At 34.4% G+C, this 22,743-nt stretch overlaps 1 protein-coding gene across 1 annotated transcript; it reads left to right on the top strand.

Annotated features, from left to right (window-relative positions):
* Window positions 1-18,179: 18,179 nt before the first annotated feature.
* Window positions 18,180-22,673, top strand: LOC103502796 (phosphoribulokinase, chloroplastic-like). Its single transcript, XM_008466886.3, has 5 exons — window positions 18,180-19,404; window positions 19,847-19,931; window positions 20,509-20,593; window positions 20,679-20,923; window positions 22,193-22,673. Exons 1-5 carry the CDS (start codon window positions 18,815-18,817, stop codon window positions 22,442-22,444), a joined length of 1,257 nt encoding a protein of 418 aa, XP_008465108.1. The 5' UTR covers window positions 18,180-18,814; the 3' UTR covers window positions 22,445-22,673.
* The last annotated feature ends 70 nt before the right edge of the window (window positions 22,674-22,743 follow it).

The raw sequence follows: 22,743 nt of genomic DNA, 5'->3' as shown, positions 1-22,743 counted from the left end.
ACATGAGTGTCATTGGCAAGGGGCATGCAGGCCACTCGGCAATCGTTCTGAGTTGGTTATTCGTACACTCGAGGATCATATGTATGACTTCAAGCTCACCCTCCCGCTGGCTTTCCCTTTTTCTCTTCGATCCGGTCCTACTATCTGATGCGTGAGTAGGTCGTGATGTGCGTACATCCTTCTAGGACATGTCAATCCCCTAGCTGTACATGGATAGGAACTCCTCGTTCCCATCCAGCATGTTAAACCCCCATACTTGGTAGGCTCGTTAAACCTGACGTCGACAAATATCTCAGCGAAGCGACCCGTCGTCCTATCGCGCTCGAACACATATGCATGTTCGTCGTAATAAGGAAAGGGTTTGTTAAGGAGCCCCTTTGCTGTAGGATGCGACTACATAAAAAATAGAACCACTTAGAACTATTGATACGAAGATTGTTAACTAAATGTATAATGCCCAAGTGGTGTGACGTTTAGATTATTTTTCTTATCCTAACCCAGTTATTGAAGACTTCCTTCTCTGCAATTATGCATTTTGCGTCATTGTTCCAGCCGAACCCACTGTACGCTGGCCCCCGCATTTTTGCGATAGCCTGGAAGGTCCACTTAAGTGTCTTTATTATGCAGTCGATTACAATAGTTACGCGGACATGACATCCATGCAATTTTTCGACCATCATGCATACTAGTTGGACCAGGTAACTTGACTGAAATGTCACATTGTGGGACTTCCATCCCCCGGTGGACACCAACTCAACTAAACACTCTACAAGAGTGTCCTCCTTTTCCTTCGTCCATACATATTTGAGGGCACGGGACAAGGTTGCCATACTGAAAATCACAAATAACAAGAAATACATGAAAGGCGTTAGCAATTTCATATTTTCACATTTACGAGGCAAAAACGACTGGCAAACAATATTATGACATATAATTTATAATTCCTAGTTGATGTAAATCATGCACGTATACATTAGATATGAAAAATACATAGTATCTAAGACCACTCCTTTGTGGTCTCAATGCACTGAATGTCTTCTACAACGGTGGTAGTGGCGTACGTGAAGTCCCCTTCGTCAACGTCGTCAAAGTCTTCCCAATTGGTCATTTCTATGTTTATCAAATTGTGTAGCGGCAACATGCTAGGATGGTGCAATACTACACTTGGAGGGGTAGTACGAATTTCCACGAAGTATTGCCCAACAACCCTTCAGAACACCGAATGTGCGCTCAATCACATTCTTTACCAAAGAGTGCTTTATGTTAAAGTACTCATTTACAGTGGTTGGGACATTTCCAACGCCACGCCACTCTTGCAAGTGGTACCTCTGGCTTCTATATGGGGCGAGAAATCCCTTAGCGTTTAGATAACCCACATCGCACAGATTATATCCTGTTACGAAAACCAATGGTTTATGCACGTTGAATATGTAATTTCAAAACAATGTGGTTGGATGAAAAATTGTAAATACCCTTTGGCACTTGTAGTTTGTTTTATTGTGCAAGGGCATCCCGAAGAATCCACAGTTTGCTGCGGATCCTTCCCAACCGGTGAGGACGTAAACGAAATCCCTTTTCGTGTCGTAGACGCTAAGTACATTAGTCGCAATTTCCCCCTAATGCTGAATGTAAGAAGATCTGCTGCGGGCACGTTTACCTTTATGTACATCTCGTCCAATGCCCCAAATAAATTCTGTAGGTTTGAAGAAACACACATACATTAGTGGCACGTACTAATATGTGACATACAAACGACTTCTACTACATGCACCTCGAAACACTTCCAACTTTGATCAGTGCAGCTGTTTGTTACTGACACAGGTTTCTTTATCAACTCATCGTGAAATTGTAGCACAACTAATAAGACGAGGTTGAAATTAATGTTACGATACTGTCTTACTTGACCATACAAATTTCTGTTGAATTACGCTATTCTTCACGTCATGGGCAAGGACGTGCAAGAACATCACAACCATTTCCTCGACATCGACAATCTCTATCGACGAAAGACCAACTACAGTCCTAAGTAAATGGCATAAAATAGCAAATTTTCACCTGTCCATGGGCATGCTTTTGTCGACACACAAGATCAGACTCGTGTATCATGCGAAAGTATGCAAGCTGCCTAATTTTATGCCTAGTATCGAATGGTGTTTGTGGGAGACGCTTATTGTCATTCATCAGTGCCTCCAACGTTAAGAGCATCTGACGTTGAGTCAGTGTAAACACAGTTAGGACTCCAAGAAGGGTTTGTTAATCCATATAAAAGTACCTAATATTTTCTAAAAAAATATTTACTAAGTTTGTTATTACACTATCCATATACATTGTCAAAAGATCCCTATTCAAGAAAAAAAATCCCTATTGCACATAAAGACAAAATTTAAAATAATGTAGTTTTATGTTACATGTCATGTTTCAAATATAAACATAATTTGTTTTTTTTTTTTGTAAAAAATTGTTAACTTTTATTGAAAAATTATCAAAAATAAAAATTGTAGAAACATATGAAAATTGTTTGCTTGTACTTAGTCATTTATTTTAACATAAGATAAATAATTTCTTTGAAACCTTGTTTTAAAAGGGTGTAGCAGTTAAATTTTTTAAAAATGTAACTATAGTTCTATGTGTCATAGTGAATGAACTATTTTAAAAATAGAATGTGCTAGAATTACTACTTCACTATGTTTTTAATAGCCGAAGTTTGATTTTCGTCAAAACTTATGACAATTAGTTAAGCAGGTTTTAGAATGTGGTGAAATGTGTAGTAAATTAGTATGACTCTACACATCAATATAAGAATATAAGAAAGGTTTTACCCTTTGTAATTCCAACACAAGGTACCAATTCCAGCTGTAGTTAAAAGGAGAAAGTCGAATGTAATTCAACCAATTATTAGTTCATAATATATCTCAACATATCACCCTCAAAATATAACTTTGAAGTCATTTAAACTATTGAAGTCTTTTTTGTGTGTTAAACTACACAATAATCTGAAATATAAATACCAGAGAAATTTTCAGATTTCTTTGTCTCAAAGTACAACTTCTTTACATCATACTACTGTTCAGACCAACTTGCACTACAGGACAACCACTACATCATACTACATTTGATTGTCAAGGTAACTCATAGAACATTAAATCCCATATAGAAGTTTAACATGGCTTGAACTCATCTTCCCTTAAGCCCATTATTATTTACTTGGCCCTTATTGATCACTAGTGGTCATGTTATTCACTGTCTAATACTGCTTTTCCATTGAAGTATGCATGAGTGGTCGGTGAAATTATCAAACTCAAATCCAAAAGAAAAAAAAGATGGAGCTCCGTAATATTTATAGTAAGAGTTAGTGTTGTTGGAGGATGTTAGAATTAGTAGGGCTTTGCCCTTAGAGTATTCTTGGAAAGAATAATATAGAAGATTTTATTTCTTAAATCTTTTCTAAATCTTTTCCTTTCATACTTCTATTGTACTCTATTTATTCTCTCCCTTTGTACCTATTGTATTCATTCATAAGAGAAATAATAAAAACTAAAGTATCGTGTTTTTCTCCCGGTTCTCAGGTTTCCACGTAAGCCTCAGGTTGTTGTTAATTGCTTTCAATATGGTATCAGAGCAAAGTAATAACGAAATCCTAGAAAATAACCTAGGAGAAACCCAGATTGAAGCTGAACCTGTCACTGCCGCCGTCGGGATCGCCGCCGCTGCCATGGAGAAACTGCTCCAAAACCTACAGAAACCGTCGATCTACCTAACGGGAGTGGTTTCGTAGCCGTACGCACCATCGTCTGACCAGAAGATGCCTCACATATCGCTCCTGTTCGGCGGGTGAGCCCACGCACCGTCGTCTTTTCATTTCACTGCCTAGCCCATTCCCTTCTACGCGCCGTCGGATGTCCAACCGTCAAACCCTTCCAACCATCCACATCCTTACGCGCCGCCTATGAGCTCCGAACAGTAACCCTCAACTGTAAATCTGTCAAATCTGTACAGTAAGCATTCGTTGTATGTTGAATCTTTACAACAACCGTTGTTTTCTGGTAACAGGATTGATTAACCCCAGAACAGATCAGACATTGAAGCGGGCGAGTATTCGACGTATTCCAAACCAACCGAGTTGTCGATGTATTTAAAGAACCTGGTAACTTCATTCCCTAATTTACCATCAAATTATATAACTGGCTCTTTGGATTCGTCTATAGGAAATTTTTTAGGTGAAAAATTAAATGGGCAAAATTATTTCTCTTGGTCCCAATCAATAAAGATGTTCCTTGAAGGTCTCCACCAATTCGACTTCTTAAGTGGAGAGACTGTATGTCCTTTACCAGGAGACACATTGGAACAACTCTAGAAAAGGGACGACTCAGTTATTCGGTCTATGCTGATTAATAGTATGGAACCACAAATCGACAAGTCTCTACTATATGCAGCCACAACAAAAAATTTGTGGGATACAACTCAGACTCTTTACTTGAAATGACAGAATGCCTCTCGGTTGTATACATTGCGAAAACAGGTCCATAATTGTAAACAAGGGACCCTAGACGTGACTACCTATTTTAAGAAGCTCTCTCTCCTCTGGCAAGAGATGGATTTGTGTAGAGAGACAGTTTGGGACACACCAAATGACGGTACACAATATACTAAACTTAAAGAGGCTGATCGTGTTTATAACTTCCTTGCAGGACTTAATCCCAAATTTGATACTGTTTGTGGTCGTATACTCAGACAAAGAACTCTTCCCTCCCTAATGGAAGTTTGTTTTGAAATCCACCTAGAAGAGGATCGCACTAATGCCATCGGTGTACTGACTACTCCTACCATTGATTCCACTACCTTTAGCGCTCGATCCTCAAATCATGATAGTGACAAGAATAATGGGAAGTCAATCCCTATGTGTGAGCACTGCAAGAAATAATGGCACACCAAGGATCAGTGTTGGAAACTCTATGATCGTCCCCCAAGAGGTAAGAAACGGTCCTCCAACGAGAAACAGAACTCAGGACGTGCCTACATTAGTGAGACTACCCTTGCCAGCACTTCTCAACCAACTAGTTCTACTGCGAGCTAGACTAAGACTCTGACTCTGGGTGCCATTGCTCAGTCAGGTATGCCTCAGTCCCTTGGGCTTATTAGTGTTGATGGAAAGAATCCCTGGATCTTAGACTCGTGGACTACAGAGCACTTGACAGGTTCTTCAGAACACTTTATCTTGTATGCCCCGTGTGCCGATAATGAAAAAATCTGAATAGCCGATGGCTCTCTAGCTCCAATAGCTGGCAAAAGACAAATAGTTTCCTTTGACATTTTTGCTCTCTAGAATGTTTTGCATGTCCTTAAACTATCTTACAATTTGTTATCTATAAGCAAGTTCACTCGTGAGTTGCATTGTAAAGCTATCTCATGAGCTCGGGGAGGACGATTGACACTGTCCGGCATAGCAGGGGACTTTACATCCTTGATGATGATACCTTCTGTAGTAGTTTGTCTAGAGTTAGTTTACTGTCATCCTACTTTAGCACTTCTGAACAAGATGTATGTTGTGGCATTTTCGACTGGGCCACCCAAATTTTACATATATGCAATATTTATTTCCCCACCTTTTTTCTAAACTTGATATCTCTTCTCTATCTTGTGATGTATGTATCCGGGTTAAACAACATCAGGTTGCTTTTCCCTCACAACCAATATAAACCTATACAATTGTTTACCCTCATCCATAATGATGTTTGGGGTCCTTCCAAGGTCACCACCTCATTGGAAAAACGGTGGTTTGTAACTTTCATTGATGACCATACCCGTCTTACTTGGGTCTACCTTATCACAGATAAATTCGAGGTTTCATCCATTTTCCAAAACTTCTATCATACTATTGAAACACAATTCTATACAAAAATTGCAATTCTTCGAAGTCATAATGGTCGAGAATTCCAAAACCATAACCTTAGTGAATTTCTAGCCTCCAAGGGGATTGTTCATCAAACCTCGTGTGCCTACACTCATCAACAAAATGGAGTGACTGAATGAAAAAACCGTCACATTGTGGAAGTAGCCCATTCCATTATACTTTCCACTTCCCTTCCATCATACCTGTGGGGAGATGCTATTCTTACAGCCGCTCACTTAATTAATAGAATGTCTTCTCGTATTCTCCACCTTCAGATTCCCTTATATTGTCTTAAGGAGTCTTACCCCTCTACTCGCCTTATTTTTTAGGTTCCTCTTCGTGTGTTTGAGTGTACCGCTTATGTCCATAATTTTGGCCCTAATCAGACCAAATTTTCCCCTCGGGCTCAGACTTGTGTGTTTGTTGGATATCCCCTTTAACAGCGCGATTATAAATATTTTCACCCGCCGTCTAGGAAATACTTTGTCACTATGGATGTTACTTTCTGTGAGAATCGACCCAACTTTCCCGTTAGCCATCTTTAGGGGTAGAGTGTGAGTGAAAAGTCTAACGGCACCTTTGAATTTATTGAACTTACTCCTAGTACCGTATTTGACGCTGATCCTCATCCCATAATCTTACCTACAAACAAAGTTCCCTGGAAAACATATTACAGGAGGAATCTTAGAAAGGAAGTTGGGTCCCCTACTAGTCAACCGCCAGCTCCAGTCCAAGACTTCGAACCTCCTCGAGACTAAGGTATGGAAAACCCTACAGAACCTTGTACTAATAATACGATGAGTGAGAATGACAGGTCTGATGTTGCTGTTCTTGACAATATGGAAGAAAAGAACTGTGGTGATGAGACTGAGGTTAGAATAGAAACCAGTAACAATGAAGCTGAACAAGGTCATACAAGGAAACTTGATGAGTATGGTCCCTCTCTTGACATTCCCATTGCTTTGAGAAAAGGTACCAAATCGTGCACTAAACATCCCATTTGCGACTACGTTTCCTATGATAATCTCTCTCCACAAGGCAAGGTTAGTTGTAAAGGAATTTACTTAGACCTATGGTATTGACTATTCAGAAACCTTTTCTACAGTTGCTAAGTTGAATACTGTTAGAGTCTTGCTATCTGTTGCTCTGAACAAATATTGGCCTCTATACCAGCTGGATGTTAAGAATGCTTTTTTAAATGGAGACCTTGTGGAGGAAGTCTACATGAGCCCCTCACCAGGATTTGAAGCCCAATTTGGTCAGCAGATGTGTAAACTCCAGAAATCCCTATATGGTCTGAAACAGTCTCCGAGAGCATGGTTTGACAGATTCACTACCTTTGTCAAGTCCCAAGGGTACAGTCAAGGGCACTCTAACTATACTTTATTTACAAAGGTTTCTAAGACAGGGGAAAATTGCTATTCTAATAGTTTATGTGGATGACATTGTTTTGACTAAAGATGATCAAACATAAATCACTCAACTAAAGCAGAGAATGGGCGATGAATTTGAAATCAAGGATTTGGGAAATCTGAAATATTTCCTTGAAATGGAGGTGGTCATATCAAAAGAAGGTATCTCCGTGTCTCAGAGAAAATACACCCTTGATTTGCTAACCAAGACAGGTATGTTGGGATGTCGTCCTGCTGATACTCCTATTGAATTCAACTGTAAACTATGAAACTTTGATGATCAAGTTCCATATGATAAAGAACAATATCAGCGCCTTGTAGGTAAATTAATTTACTTATTCTATACTCGTCCTGATATTTCCTTTGCTGTGAGTGTTGTTAGCCAATTTATGCTGGCTCCCTATGAGAAACATATGGAAGCTGTTAACAGAATTCTAAGATACTTGAAAAATACATCTGGTAAAGGGTTGATGTTTAGAAAAACAAATAGAAAGACCATTGAGGCATATACTGACTCGGATTGGACAGGATCTATTGTTGATAGAAAGTCTACCTCTGGTTATTGTACCTTTGTTTGGGGCAATCTTGTAACTTGGAGGAGTAAGAAGCAAAGTGTTGTGGCAGGAGCAGTGCTGAGGCTGAATACAGAGCTATGAGTTTAAGAATATGTGAGGAAATTTGGCTCTAGAAAGTCTTGTCAGATCTTCATCAGGAATGTGAGACACCATTGAAGCTTTTTTATGATAATAAAGCCACTATTAGTATTGCTAACAACCCAGTTCAACATGATAGAACTAAACATGTTGAGATTGATCGGCATTTCATCAAAGAAAGACTTGACAGTGGAAGCATATGCATTCCGTACATTCCTTCAAGCCAATAGGTTGCTGATGTTCTCACCAAGGGGATTCTCAGACCACACTTCGACCTTTGTGTTAGCAAGTTGGGGCTCATTGATATTTACGTCCCAACTTGAGGGGGAGTGTTAGAATTAGTAGGGCTTTGCCCTTAGAGTATTCTTGAAAAGAATAATATATAAGATTTTATTTCTTAAATCTTTTCCTTTCATACTCCTATTGTACTTTATTTATTCTCTCCTTTTGTACCTATTGTATTCATTCATAAGAGAAATAATAAAAACTAAAGTATCGTGGTTTTTCTCTCGGTTCTCGGGTTTCCGCGTAAGCCTCAGATTGTTATTAATTGCTTTCAATAGAGGAAATAAACACTTCCAAGTTTCAGCTCAAACTAAAATAATGATTTTTACAAAGTTATGGAATAGAGAACAAGTAAGCAATTCTTTTAAGTTAAATTGTTTAATGAACCTTCCTAACTAATCATCATTGATAAAATAAAACAAAATAACAAATACCGTATGAACATAAGTCCAATGCTCACAAGCAAGCTCATAGCCATTAGGATCATCACCAGGAGGGTGAAGGATTGAAATACAAACGCGCCCATCAAGATAAACTACAATTCAAGAAACAACTTAAATCTCAAATACTTCAACGAGAAAAAAAAAACAAAATACCAAATAACAAATAACAAGAGCAACAAACCATTAGGATGCCAAATCTCAAAAGTAAACTCCACAGAAGGAGGACTATTTGGATAATTTGATGGAAAACTCATTATCACATTTAATAAAAAAAACAAAATACAAAACGAAGGAAACCCTTTGAACCCAACTTAATTCAATTCAACAACAACTAAAAACAAATAGTAAAAACCCGAAAGTTAAAAGAAACAATGGAATCTACAAATTGAAAAAGTGTACACATACTAAAGTGTATCAGGAGGACCAATAATTTTAATGCTCCATTCAAATATATTGCTCTCATCCACTAGACCAGCGGAGAATCCATCAACGGGATTCTTATAGAGATCTGAAAGGAGAAAACAAAATAGGAGTGGTTAAAAGAGCAAGAAGAAGATGAAAAACAAAACCCTACGAATCGATGATGATTAAAGAGAATCATCAGAAGAAAACAAACATACCAAAACGGTATGAAAAACAAATATAAAAGATTCTTCATTTCTCGGACAGAGATGGATTCTAAAAGAATATCAAATGCTACCATTTTTCTTATCCTAAATCTTGTTTTTTTGCCACGCCTAACCTGACGAAATGTCGCCGATGGCAGGCGAGTAGTTCCAGAGATGAACGATGGACGACGATTGCCCGTGATGGACGACATTTAAAGATGGTTGGCAGCATTTGCAGATGAGGTTGAGGGTGGAGTTCGTCAATCTGATGGTGGAAGGACAGACGACAGTGTGAGGTTGCAGACGAGGTCGAGGCGTGAGGTTCTTTTGCGTGATGGTTAAGGTGTTTTATTAAAAGATATCTTTAATAAATTTGAATAAAATTTATTTGAATAAATTATTTAATGAATTTACCTTTTATGACAACAAATAACTGTCATGGATAAGTGCAATCCAAAAACAACATTTTTCCTGTCAAAAACGCGAATTTTGACATTTTATAACAGTTTATTCTTCTCTCCTTTCAATTTGGGATGTATACAACTGTCATAATACGCCATTTTCTTGTAGTGAAATTACGTCTTTAAATGTACTTAATTTAATTACTTGGAAAACTTATGGGCATATTTTAAAAACAACAATTTCAAACTTTGTTAACTTAAAAAAAAAGTGAAGTTCTCATTTCTATTACGTTTCAATAATGAATGAAATTCACGTTTTAGGCTGTGATTTTTATGATAAGGTAGTAGGAAAGTTATTTTAAAAAAAGTTAGTAGTCAAATAATTGGTTACACTAAAATGAGTTATACTAGTGAAAATGTAGACATTGGGATGATAATTTTCGAAAGAAAATGTATTCCACGTGGATGCAAAAAAAAACACAAATTTCAAATTTTGTAAGCATAGAATAAAACAAAATAATAAGAAATTTATTAAATAGATGAAATGCCCACGAAAAAAATGAATTACAAAATCGATAATTTATATGCTACAAATAGAAATAAATTAAATAATTTTAATTGTAATGAAAAAAATAAAACAATACAATATGAACTTTGAATATACAAATGGCTAATCAGTAATACCTTTTACAAGGGTGAGATGACCGCAAACGTTTTTCATAAAAAATTAAATAAGTTATGATACGACAAATGCCGAAAATAGGACAAGTTTTTTAAATGTAGCAGAATTGAAGAAGAATAAAGCAGAAAATGAAGGATTACATACCTTGTACATAGAAGCAAGGGCCCGAAATTAAGATGCAAACATGTACGTTAAAAAAATAACATTCAAACGTAAATAAACATTTTTGAAAATAGATGTTAAGTAGCCTCAGAGTTTAGAAATTGGTTCAATAAGTTGAACCAGATTTCATTGTTGTGGAAACATCAATTAGGAGGGATGAAAAACAAAGAACAAAACATATGAACTGCCAAATGAAAAGGTACAGAATGCACGCAAGGCATGAAATAAAATGAATAACAATAAGTAAAGTTATCTAACAACATTAAGAGGAGATCCATAGTGGTCGAAACATCACTGCAAATGTTTCAAAATAAGTAACGTACAATAATATGTAACTAAACATACATTAGAAGTGAAGGGAAAAAAAAAAGTACAAAACACAGAAGCAAATAGGTAAGGTACATTTATATAGAAAGAAACATATATTAGAAGAGAAGGAAAGAAAAAAAAGTAGATAAGAGAGAATAACAGCTGGTAAGGTACACTAATATGGAAAGAAACATACATTAAAAGAGAAGGAAAGAAAATAATTTACGTAAGACAAGAATCGTATAAGGAAACATGTAAATATGGAATGAACTTAAAAAAGAAGGCAGAAACATACGTGAGTACCAAAAAGGAAATATGGAATGTAGGTGAGAAAACAAGACATAAATATACGTGAGAAAAAAAGGCAGAAACATAAATTACAGACAAAAGTATGGAAAGGTTAGAAGCATTTACCTACAAAACACAAATTTCCAAAACAAAGGAAGAAGGCAACCAATGAGAAATGGAAGTGGTAAATGATAAGAGGAGATAAGGTTTATATAGAGGGAGACGAGGAGTAAATATTAACATAAATGACCACACCAACAAAAGGCAGAGGGAATCTTTGCAACATCAAGCTAAAGGATAAGTCCAAGCATAGTCAAATGGTAGATACTGGAAGCTACACAAAAAAAGTACACCAAGAAAAGATAAGACAATATGTTGAAGGTACAAAACAATCTACAACAGAAATGGTTTTTTTCCCAAAGATATCAGTGAGAAAAATACACTTTTAAAAAAATATTTTCATCATAGTGAAGAAGGCAGGAGAATTCATAATTTTCAGACCAAATAAAGGATATGTACAAGGGACTGAATCACTCAAACGAAAAAATACAAAAAGTGAGTTTGTAAAATGCATAAAAGAATACATGAATCATAACAATATAAACCAAAATCAGTACACGAGAATAGCCCATATGAATCAGTCAATGGAAATGTACGGAAATTAGTACACAAAAGTAGAAACAAAATTAGTGAATGGAATACATCAGAATCAATAGAAATAAATCGAGTAATCGAAAAGTAACGAAATCAGTGAATGGAAATCAACCACAAAATGTATGAGATGTAACATGGATTTAGATGTATGTGCATATAGGTAAAGATGTACTTATTATTGGCTTGTGTTTGAAAAAAATAGGATTCAAACAAAAAAGTACCTCCCTACTATGCTCGATTTAGACCCATTGCCAGCCAAGACCAAGAAGCACCTGTTCTACATCACTGAACGGCAAGCTGAAACAACAAGTTTAACATCGAGTGGCAAGAAAACATTCAACGGGAAAAACACACATGCATATTCACATTCGTTTTTGCGTAGTGAGAGAGATGGATGAGAGAGATGTAGATCGCGTTAGGATCACTTTAGGAAACCCATTTTTGATGGAAACATGGAAATGGATTTTTCGATGAAAAAATCTACAACGGTTGAACTTCTGTTCAAGGAATCGACGCAAAACGAAAGTGGAAGAGAATAGGGAGAAGAATAAACCACATAAATTGAAAGTGGAAGAAGAAGAAACATGGGTTGAGGGGAAACAAATGGGAGGGGTTTTCGGCAATAATCCACAGAAATTTCAAGGAATCGACGAAAAACGAAAATGAAAGAGAATAGGGAGAAGAAGAAATTGAAATTGGAACTAAAAGAAAAAGAGAATCGAAGAGAACAAAAGACAAATTGAGGGTAGAGTAAACACAGGTTGAAGGGAAAGAAATGAAGCATTTTCGGCAGACTGATTTTCAAAGGGCTATGGATAAAACGGGGATTATAGAAACCCTTGGGCCAAACAGGAGTTAGGGTTGGAATAAATTTAAACCCATAGTGATAACCCTAATCCCAAACAGATCCTTAGTCTCAAGTTCATTCATATCGTTCTATTGCGTTTGAAGTTGTTTTTCTTGTACAACGATGGCTTGAATAGAGAATTCAACCTTTCAATTTAAAGAAATTGAGTGCATTGCAATTTTCGTTAAACGAAATTCGTTTTATCATGTTTGTTTATTTACTTTATCATAGTTGGATAATTAGTTGTGATTTTATTTTGGCATTCGATTACTAATATTTTGCTCATGAAGTATTAAGTATGTATATGTAATTTGTCCACTTTAATTAGGGATAAATTTATAAGAAGTCGTGAAAGTACATGTTTTGTAATAGGATTAAGGTATCTTAAAGTACATTTTGTAATTGATTAAGATTAAGAGTAGTTTCTTTGATTTATTATATCTCGAATTGGTTTGTTTGATTAGTTATGATATCATTGATCTAATTTCTAATTTTCTATAAAATAAAAAAATTATCTCCTTTTTGTCTTTTAAGCTTCATTATTCAAAAATATAAATAAATATAAATGTTACTCATTTTAATAGAAAGTAGTTCTAGTTTGAGCCCAATTATTTTGGCATCTCTTCTTTGAGATTTGTCAAGGGGCGAATTGGCCTCTATTCTTTGGCAAACACATATTTTAAATCTTTCTTCTTTTCTTTCTTTTTTTTTTTTTTTTCTTTTTATGATGTTATACCACGTATGTTTGTTTTATCATTTTCTTATTCTAAGTTTTAACTTATATTTTTTTGTTGTTCATTTTTCTTATTTTAATATTGGATCATATTTCTTATAAGTGTACTTGATCATTATATAATAATGCTTATTGTTATACTTGTACATATTTTGTTAAATAATAAACACAAGATAAAGCTAAGGCAATCACTATCATTGATGTTGACGAAAGTCATGAAACTATAATTTGTGTCTCCAGTGATAAGTTGATAATTCCTATATACGTTGACTATGTTAGACATTGTTAGACATTGAACCCTTCCTCCCACACATCTTTTTTCATTCAACTATATTTTGTCACTTACTCTTGTGTTATTGTTCGCTCATTGTTTATAAGTTCTTCGTATCGTTTGGACTTATCACCACCGCTATGTGAGTTATGTACACCCATCTGTTTGTATGACCTTGCATTATAGCTCATGGGCAATTTGTTGCTAAATTGTTGAGTACACTAACAAATTTGTATGACATACGAGTTTGTGTGACTTGAGAGTCTTAACACATAAGCTCATGTTTTGCTTCTTGTGTGAGAACCATACACATTTGATGGTATGTATAATACAATTATTTATGATGACCTTATTAGAGCTAAAATATTCATCCTTTCTATTTTTCATTTCCTTAAATAAAGGCAAGGGTGTGCGACGGTTGATAGGTGCATTGTGACAGTTGTCTAGTTATTTTGGCTTATTGAACTATTTGCAAGCATGAGGGCTAGCCTTGTGATGTGTCAAGGTTTAGTTTTGAATTTCTATTTCGATTTAAAATAATGTTTAAGGATTTGAGTAAACTATAATATTTTGTTTTATAAAACATTTGTAAATTATTTGGTTGTTTTTTAAACTCTGGTTAAGTTTTGTGTTTTTCAAATCTTCTATGCATAGTAAAGTTTTCAGTCAATCTTAAAAAAGAAAGGCCAGATTGTTATAAAATGTTTAGAGATCAATAAATATTTGACAAAACACATTTTGACATGGAAAACTTTCATGAATGTAACAAAACACCAAACTATTTACGGCACGTGTAATAAAGTCCATAAAGTTGGCAATATTTTTAATATTCCAGGTTTGTCCTTCCATTTTTCTTCTCTTCTTCGCGATTTCTTTCATCATCTTCCTCCTGCGATTTTTTTCATCGTCTTTCTTCTTTTCCTTTTTTTTTCTGCTGCGATTTCTTTCCATCGTCTTTCTTTTTTTTTCTTTTTTTTGCTACAATTTCTTTCCATCGTATTTCTTATTTTCCTCTTCTTTTTTCTGTTTCGATTTCTTTCCATCGTCTTTCTTCTCATTACAAGAGAAGGGGAGACTCCTGACGCACAAAGACATTGGAAGAAGCTAAAAAAACGTCGTGATACCTTTTTTCGACGTCCTTCACTGTGTCGAGACGCACGTCGGAAGAAACGCATCCGGAGACGAATTCCTGACGCATGACCAACACGGCGTCGGGAATACCTCTCCGAACGTCTCTTATGCTGACACTTTATATTGCATCGGGAATACCCTCTCCCGACATCTTGTATGCCGACGCTTGCAATTGCGTTGGGAATTCCTTCTCCCGACATTTTCTTATCTAACGTCGGACAAGTGTTGGGAGAACTTTCACGACGTGTCATTCATCCTATTTTCAATGTTACGTTGCGTCGGGAATACCTTTTTATATGTATTTTTTTAATATATAATTTAAAATTTGTTTCTAAATTTTTTTTGCTTAAACAAGTTCTCTATTTGTATGAAATAATGACACTTGTTTTGGATTAAATTAAAGCAAATGCAATATAAATTAATAAATTATGAAATATTCATAATCCAGAAAACATAATAGCGTAATAATTAAAAAAAAATCTAGTATTCATAATACAAAAAAGCGTAAACAAAGTCATACGTCTCCTAACGAAGCTAGTACGCACCATTTTAAATCGCAGGTTCTACAATGATACAAAAGTAACTAAGTTTAATACATATATCCCATATCATAACTTACATACTATCGTTGCAAAAACTTAAGAATAATGGGAACATACATACGTACCACAAAGCTAAGGATCATGTGGTAGTCCTTGTTGTGCCCGAGTCATGTCCTGTATCAGCTTTTGCATTTGTTCCATTTCTGAAGTTAACGCTTGGAAATTTCTATCTTGCAATTCAATCCGTTCCAAAGCTTGATCAAGTTTAGCTTGTATTTGAATTTCTCTTTCTGTGGCCGACTGAGAACATGACGTCGTGGAACTGCTCGCACTCGTCGTCTTGCAAGCATTCGATTTGGGTCCCCAACCAAGGCCTTTTGAGTAGCCCGGTCTTCTACCCAACACCTGATCGCATATCTCATCCCCAGAGAGTGGCTGCCTACCCTCTAGGGTAGGCTAGGACTGGAGTTCCCGCATTTGATTCCATAAAATTAACCATTTTTTAAATATTTCAGGTTTGCCCTTCCATCTTTCTTCTCCTTTCTAGTGTGATTTCTTTCATCGTCTTTCTTCTTTTCCTTCTTTTTTATTTCTGTTGCGATTTCTTTTCATCGTATTTCTTATTTTTCCTCTTCTTTTTTTTCTGCTGTGATTTCTTTCCATCCTCTTTCTTCTTTTTTGATTTTTTTTACGTCGTTTAATCTTTCCATCGTATTTCTTCCTTTCGTTTTTTTTTTCCATAGTGATTTATTTCCATCGTCTTTCTTCTTTTCGTTTTTCCTACGTCGTTTAAATTTGGGTAACCAAATCTAAACGACCGTATACAAAAAATAGAAAAATCTGTGAATAAAGAATTTTGAAAAAAAATCATTTAGATTGAAGTAGCTAAATGTAAACAATCGTGTTAAAAAAGTAAACGATTGTGTAAAAAAAAAAAGATCATGTATAATTTTGAAAAGAATCATTTAGATTTGAGTAGCCAAATGTAAACGATCGTGTAAAAAAAGTAAATGATCGTGTAAAAAAAATAAAATATCGTGTTTAAAGAATCTTGAAAAAAATTATTTAGATTAGAATAGCCAAATATAAACGATGGTGTAGAAAAAATAAAAAGTTGTGTATAAAGAATTTTGAAAAAAAAATGATTTAGATTGGAGTAGCCAAAAGTAAATGATCGAGTAAAAAAAATAAATTATTAGAAATCTATACAATCGTGTACCAAAAGAATTAAAAAAATTGTGTACCAAATTTTGAAAAAAAAACCATTTAGATTTGGGGACCCAAATCTAAATGATCATGTAACCAAATTTAAGCGTAACCAAATTAAACGATCTTGTAACAAAATTAAATGATAAATTGTAGCCAAATCTAAATGATCGCAAATATATTACGCGCGTGTTGTTGACGGTAGTTGATGAGACATTTTTGGTATTTTACACGGTAAGTCTCTGATTTTTTCCGTTTTCGAAATTTTTCTATAAGTATAAATACTTTGGGACTTTGCTATATTTTTTAAAAGACCCCTTTTTACATTTATAGATTAATTCATTTAAGGAGCTTACTCTATCTTTTATTTTAGTTGTCATATTTCATTGCCAATTTAAGTATAGTACACTTGTTTAAAGCTGAGGTGTGGTTTGTTTGAATTTCCTCATCCAACTCATTAAACTGAAACAAAAAAAAGCACTTTTAATTTCAGTGCAAAATGGACATTAAATAAACGAATAGGACTCCCAACTGACCCAAGGGGTATTAGGTAACAACAACTCGCATCGTATTTTTAGGTTCAAGTCATAGGTTGGACACTTAATAATTTAAAATTATTATTGCATGAGATCAACTCTCAATTGCTCTACTCATAAATAAATAATAATAATAATAATATAAAAAAAAAAACCCAACAAAGTACACATTTAATATACAAAGTCAAATCCTCACTTATTAAATTACAAATTTGATCCCTCTAATATTATTTGGAAAAAGTTAGAGTTTAATTTTAAAAGTTAAGATTTAATCTCTACAATTTGATAAAACTTCGTAATCTCTGTATTTGGATAAAATCTTCTTAATAGTCTCCATCGTGATTCAAAGAAAAGATTTAATGAAGTATAAAAAAAGAAAAAAAAAGATATAACTCAAATATTGAATAAAAAATCATTTCATCATGGTATGTATTTTTTTTCTCTAATAACATTTTTCCTTAATAATAGGAACTTATCAAACTATTTGTATGACACAAAAAAACTAAACTACAATGAAATTAAACTACAATATAAAGTGTATCATGTTCGACTCAAAACATGAATAAAAGACCAATGGTAATATGAACGAATCACTAAGGTTAGCACCGATCGACTAACATAAGGAGGTATTAGTGATTAAAAAGTTTATAGTTTAAATTTCTTTTAACTCCTTATAATATTAAAAAAAAGATTGAACAATCCTTAATCCTCTCTATCTATTTATGTTGGTTATGGAAAGAACACAATTATTTCAACCAAGATTATTAAGAAATAGAATGTGTATATTTCAAAGCAAATATTGCAATGCATGTTTGGTTTTATTTTTTTTAATTATAAAAAAAAAAAAAAAAAAAAAAAAAAAAGAAAGAAAGAAAGAAAGAAAATGAAGTGTAGTATGAGTTTTAAGACTGAAGTAAATGAAAGTTGGGGTATAGTATAGAGAGTCCAAAGGATTGAAAGGAATTGAATTGGATGGGGAAAGCAATGGCTTTCTCTCCATCTCTCCTCCATTCCTCACCTCCCACACCCAATCCTGAACCAACCATACTCCTTCTCCCACGTGTCACTCATATATCCAAAATGCCAAACAAATCCCCACCTTGTTATTTCTATTTTCTTCCATCCCTCTCTTCTTCACACACCATCACACCTTCCTCATCAACAATTCCACTCCTCCCCTTTCTCTTCTCATATGCAAACTAAACTACCCCTCATTTTTTCCCCTTAACTAATTAACAGTATAAAATAAAATAAACGAATCATACTTGTCTACATACGGATCCATACCTCTCCTACCAACCATTCTAATATGATTACATTTTCATTGGTCTATGAAGATTGCATTAAGCAGATAAACTAAACTTTTAAGCCACTAGAAATACACCATATCAGAAAGACAGTCAGTAAGTAAGACTTCTTACTTTCTCACAAGCACACAACTCAACTTTCTTTGCTTCCAAACAGATCATAATTTGTGGCTCTTTTTAAATTTCCCTTCTCAACCTCCTATTTCAGTTGTGTTCCTAATTTAGTCTTAGAAAAACATATAAGAAAAGGACACAAACAAACCAAACCCAAAATCCACACCCTCATTTCATTTCTCCTCCATACACAAGAAGATAAGGAGAAAAAGAAAGGAAGCCCCCCAGCCCACCAAAAAAAACAATACCCAAATAAACCTTCATCTTCTTCTTCTTCTTCTTCTTCACTCCCTCAACTGCTGAGAGAGAGAAGAAAAATAGAAAAAAGAAAAAAAGAAAAATGGCAGTTTGTACAGTGTACACAACTCAATCCCTAAACTCAACCTTCTCATCATCAACAAAATCCCACTTGGGATTCCACCAAAAGAACCAACAACTAGTTTTCTTCAGTAGCAATGGGAAGAAATGGGGGAGCGGCAATAAAAGAGATGGTCACAACACTGTGACTAACAACAATCCTTATCTTATAACTTGCTCTGCAGCTGACCAACAGACAATCGTGATTGGTTTAGCAGCAGATTCAGGGTGTGGGAAAAGCACTTTCATGAGAAGATTAACAAGTGTTTTTGGAGGAGCAGCAGAGCCACCAAAGGGTGGTAACCCAGACTCAAACACACTCATAAGTGATACTACTACTGTCATTTGTTTAGATGATTATCATTCATTAGACAGAACAGGGAGAAAAGAGAAAGGAGTCACAGCACTTGACCCAAGAGCCAATGATTTTGATCTCATGTACGAACAAGTTAAAGCAATTAAAAGTGGTGTCTCTGTTGATAAGCCTATTTACAATCATGTCACTGGTCTTCTTGACCCCCCTGAGCTCATTAAACCCCCTAAAATCCTTGTCATTGAAGGTTTACACCCCATGTAAGTTGTTTCTTATTCTCTCTTTTCTCTTTATCTGTTAGATGATATAATAATATTAAATTTATCTGAAATGAAAAAGGATTATAAGATCATATTTAAATGTTTCTCCATTAAACATTTGAGTTCTGAATGAACCATGTTAATTGTATAATGTTTGTGCATTTGGTGTATTTTAAGAAGAGAAGAATTCTTGATTTGGTATCTGCAATGGTTTATAATTTTATTGTTGTGACACTTCAATAAACAAATATACCAATGCCACTTTACAAAATAAATAAAGAAAGAAAGAAAGAAAGAATGGTGGCATGTGACCTTATTCATTTGTGGCAGACTTAAGAAGCAGGGGGTATAATTGGGAAGCTAATCGTAGTTAACTGAACTTCTTTTTTCCTGTTTGAATAATGCCTAGCTTAACTGAGCATTTCCCTTTTTCCCTAAATAGGTATGATTCAAGAGTAAGAGATCTGTTGGACTTCAGTATCTACTTGGACATCAGCAATGAAGTTAAATTTGCATGGAAAATTCAGGTTCCTCTAAATAACTACCTTTTCCTTTTGTCAATTCTACTTTTTGTAGTTTAGGAGCTGTTTGTGTGTAATAGAATTGTTATGCAGTGTTATCTGATCATCTTGTTTTAAATCAAAAAGTTATGAACTTGAAAATACTTATGAAAAGAAAGGAAACAAATTACTATTTTTGCAAACCATTTAGCTTCAAAAAATTAATCTGATCGTTGGTCTTAATGTTTAGCTATCCACTTTTAGTGGTGTTTTCAAAATCCAAGCTAAGATTTTAAAACGTGTTTGTATTTTCAAAAAAAAAAAAAAAAAAGAAAGAAATGGTGATCAAATGAAGTCTTAGTTTTGAAATTGTTTCTATAACTAAGTTCAAATAAGTTATTCTAAAATGATACTACGTTGGTAAAAATGCAATATTCCCACCTTTTTAAGTGTAATGTAATCATAATCTTTTTAAAAATAGGATATATTTGGAAGTCAAGATTTTATTTCAGAAAGCACAAACCAATTTAAACTCAACTCAAAAGCACACTTTTGCCCCCACATTTTTCTACAACCTAACTGTATCAAACACCATTTACTACAGAGGGACATGGCTGAGAGAGGACACAGTCTTGAAAGCATCAAAGCGAGTATTGAAGCTCGAAAACCCGACTTTGATGCCTATATCGGTAAGAGAGACAGAGAGAGAGAGAGAGAGGTTGTATGGTTATGATGAGATATAACTAATGTGTTTTAAAAAATATGAAATTGCAGACCCACAGAAGCAATACGCAGATGCAGTGATTGAAGTGTTGCCAACAAAACTGATTCCAGATGATAATGAAGGAAAAGTTTTGAGAGTTAGGCTGATAATGAAGGAAGGGGTTGAGTTTTTTAACCCAGTTTATTTGTTTGATCAAGGCTCTACAATTTCATGGATACCATGTGGAAGAAAGCTCACTTGCTCTTACCCTGGCATCAAATTCTCCTATGGCCCTGAAACTTACTATGGCCACGAGGTAACCTAACTACCACTCACTCATTAATATTCAATCTAATCCAACTATTTCATACACTATCCAAACATGCATTTAGTTTATGTATAGAATTACAAGTAAAACAGTGATTTGTCTTGAAAAATATTAGTCAAATACTATAAAACAATTTTTGTACTTCTCATTTTCAAGAATATTTCTCGTTTGTTCTTATCATTTCTTTTTCCTAATATTTAACAAACTTTTAGAAATCTTTTTCAAATTATGATCACGTTACAAGATCTAAGAAGTCAAAGTATGTTTTTTTTTTATAAAAAAATATTATTTATCCACTGAATACCAATATCTATTATTTTTGGCATGTAAGTTGTACTTATCATGTGAAAATTCTAATATTAAACCATACGAATTAGTTCTCATAATTTAGGCATTTTTTCAATTTGATTTCTATGAATTAAAATTTAGAGAATTATAAAAAATAGCAAATTTTACAAATTATTTACGAAATATAACAAAATTCCATAATAATAAATATTAATAGACATTGATATGCTTCTATTAATGACATTAAAAGACAATGATAGAAGTTTATCAATTTCTATTATTAATAGAATCCAAAATTTTAATATATATTGTAAATGTTTTAGTTTATTTTGCTATATTTGAAGATGCCTCTTAAAATTTCTCATTATATTCGACATGGTTCGTGGTTTCAATGTTACAATTTGATCCTATATATGGTTTAGTTCTATTCACCATTTGACCCACACACTTTATAACTTCGGTATAATTTGAAATCTATTTAAGTACTAATTTTCCTTTTGGTTCATTTTGGACTCTCTACGTACATTTTTATACATGTAGGTTTAAGATGTTAGTTTTACTTTCGTTTTGAACTTCTAAAACATGGTTATTATCTAAATAGTCATTTTAAGACTACAAAACCAAAATAAATATTAAATGGATATCGTAAAAAGATTAGGCCCAAAATGAACCAAATCCAAAACTATAAAAATCAAAGTAGTATTTAAAACATTTTAGAAATTTTAACATGATCACATGATTTACTTAAAAATTATTAGTTACGTTTAATAAAATACTCATGAGTAGTCTCCATAAATCATAGGAGAATATTCAGCTAACTATAAATCTAAATTCATAGAAACAAATTTACAACTTACAACGTAATTGTTTAAATTTGCATATTCCCAAACGAAATAATAAAAAGAGAAGAGAAGGGAAGAGGAGAGGACTCACAAGTGTTTGATGAAATGTGTGAATGGAAAATTTCAGGTATCGGTGCTTGAAATGGACGGGCAATTTGACAGACTGGACGAGCTGATCTATGTGGAAAGCCATCTAAGCAACCTGTCGACAAAATTCTATGGTGAAGTGACTCAACAAATGTTGAAGCATTCGGACTTCCCTGGAAGCAACAATGGCACAGGCTTCTTCCAAACCATAGTCGGATTGAAGATCAGAGATCTGTATGAGCAGATTACAGCTAGTAGGGTCAAGGCGCCGGTTGAGGCTGCAAAGGCCTGAACTTAGTGCCTCCAACGAGAGGATTTTCTCAGTCGTCCGTGGCCGATTTCATCTGGATTTGGCTTTCAATTTAAGCTTTGTGTTTATTAGGCTGCTTTACAATGAATTTGTTGTTATGAATGAATTTACTGATCGGTGGAGATTTGTGATGTAAAAAAAAAAAAAAAAAACCACCAAAAAAGGAATCGAAAGTAGAAATGAAATGCAAATTGTACCAGTTTTGATTTCACTGTTTCTTGTTCATCCTACATCAACTCATCGTTATTATGGACTAGAGTGGCTATGGTTACTTTTAAACT

Source organism: Cucumis melo, chromosome 4 (genome assembly GCF_025177605.1).
Source record: "Cucumis melo cultivar AY chromosome 4, USDA_Cmelo_AY_1.0, whole genome shotgun sequence".
Lineage (NCBI taxonomy): Eukaryota > Viridiplantae > Streptophyta > Magnoliopsida > Cucurbitales > Cucurbitaceae > Cucumis > Cucumis melo.
This window is presented reverse-complemented; position numbering and strand designations above follow the sequence as displayed.

Excerpts from the sequence above, each read along its gene's own strand:
- LOC103502796 (XM_008466886.3), top strand. The coding sequence starts at position 18,815 with ATGGCAGTTTGTACAGTGTACACAACTCAATCCCTAAACTCAACCTTC. Across the intron at positions 19,405-19,846 it reads ATTGAAGGTTTACACCCCAT|GTATGATTCAAGAGTAAGAG; the intron begins GTAAGTTGTTTC and ends TTCCCTAAATAG. Across the intron at positions 19,932-20,508 it reads AATTTGCATGGAAAATTCAG|AGGGACATGGCTGAGAGAGG; the intron begins GTTCCTCTAAAT and ends CATTTACTACAG.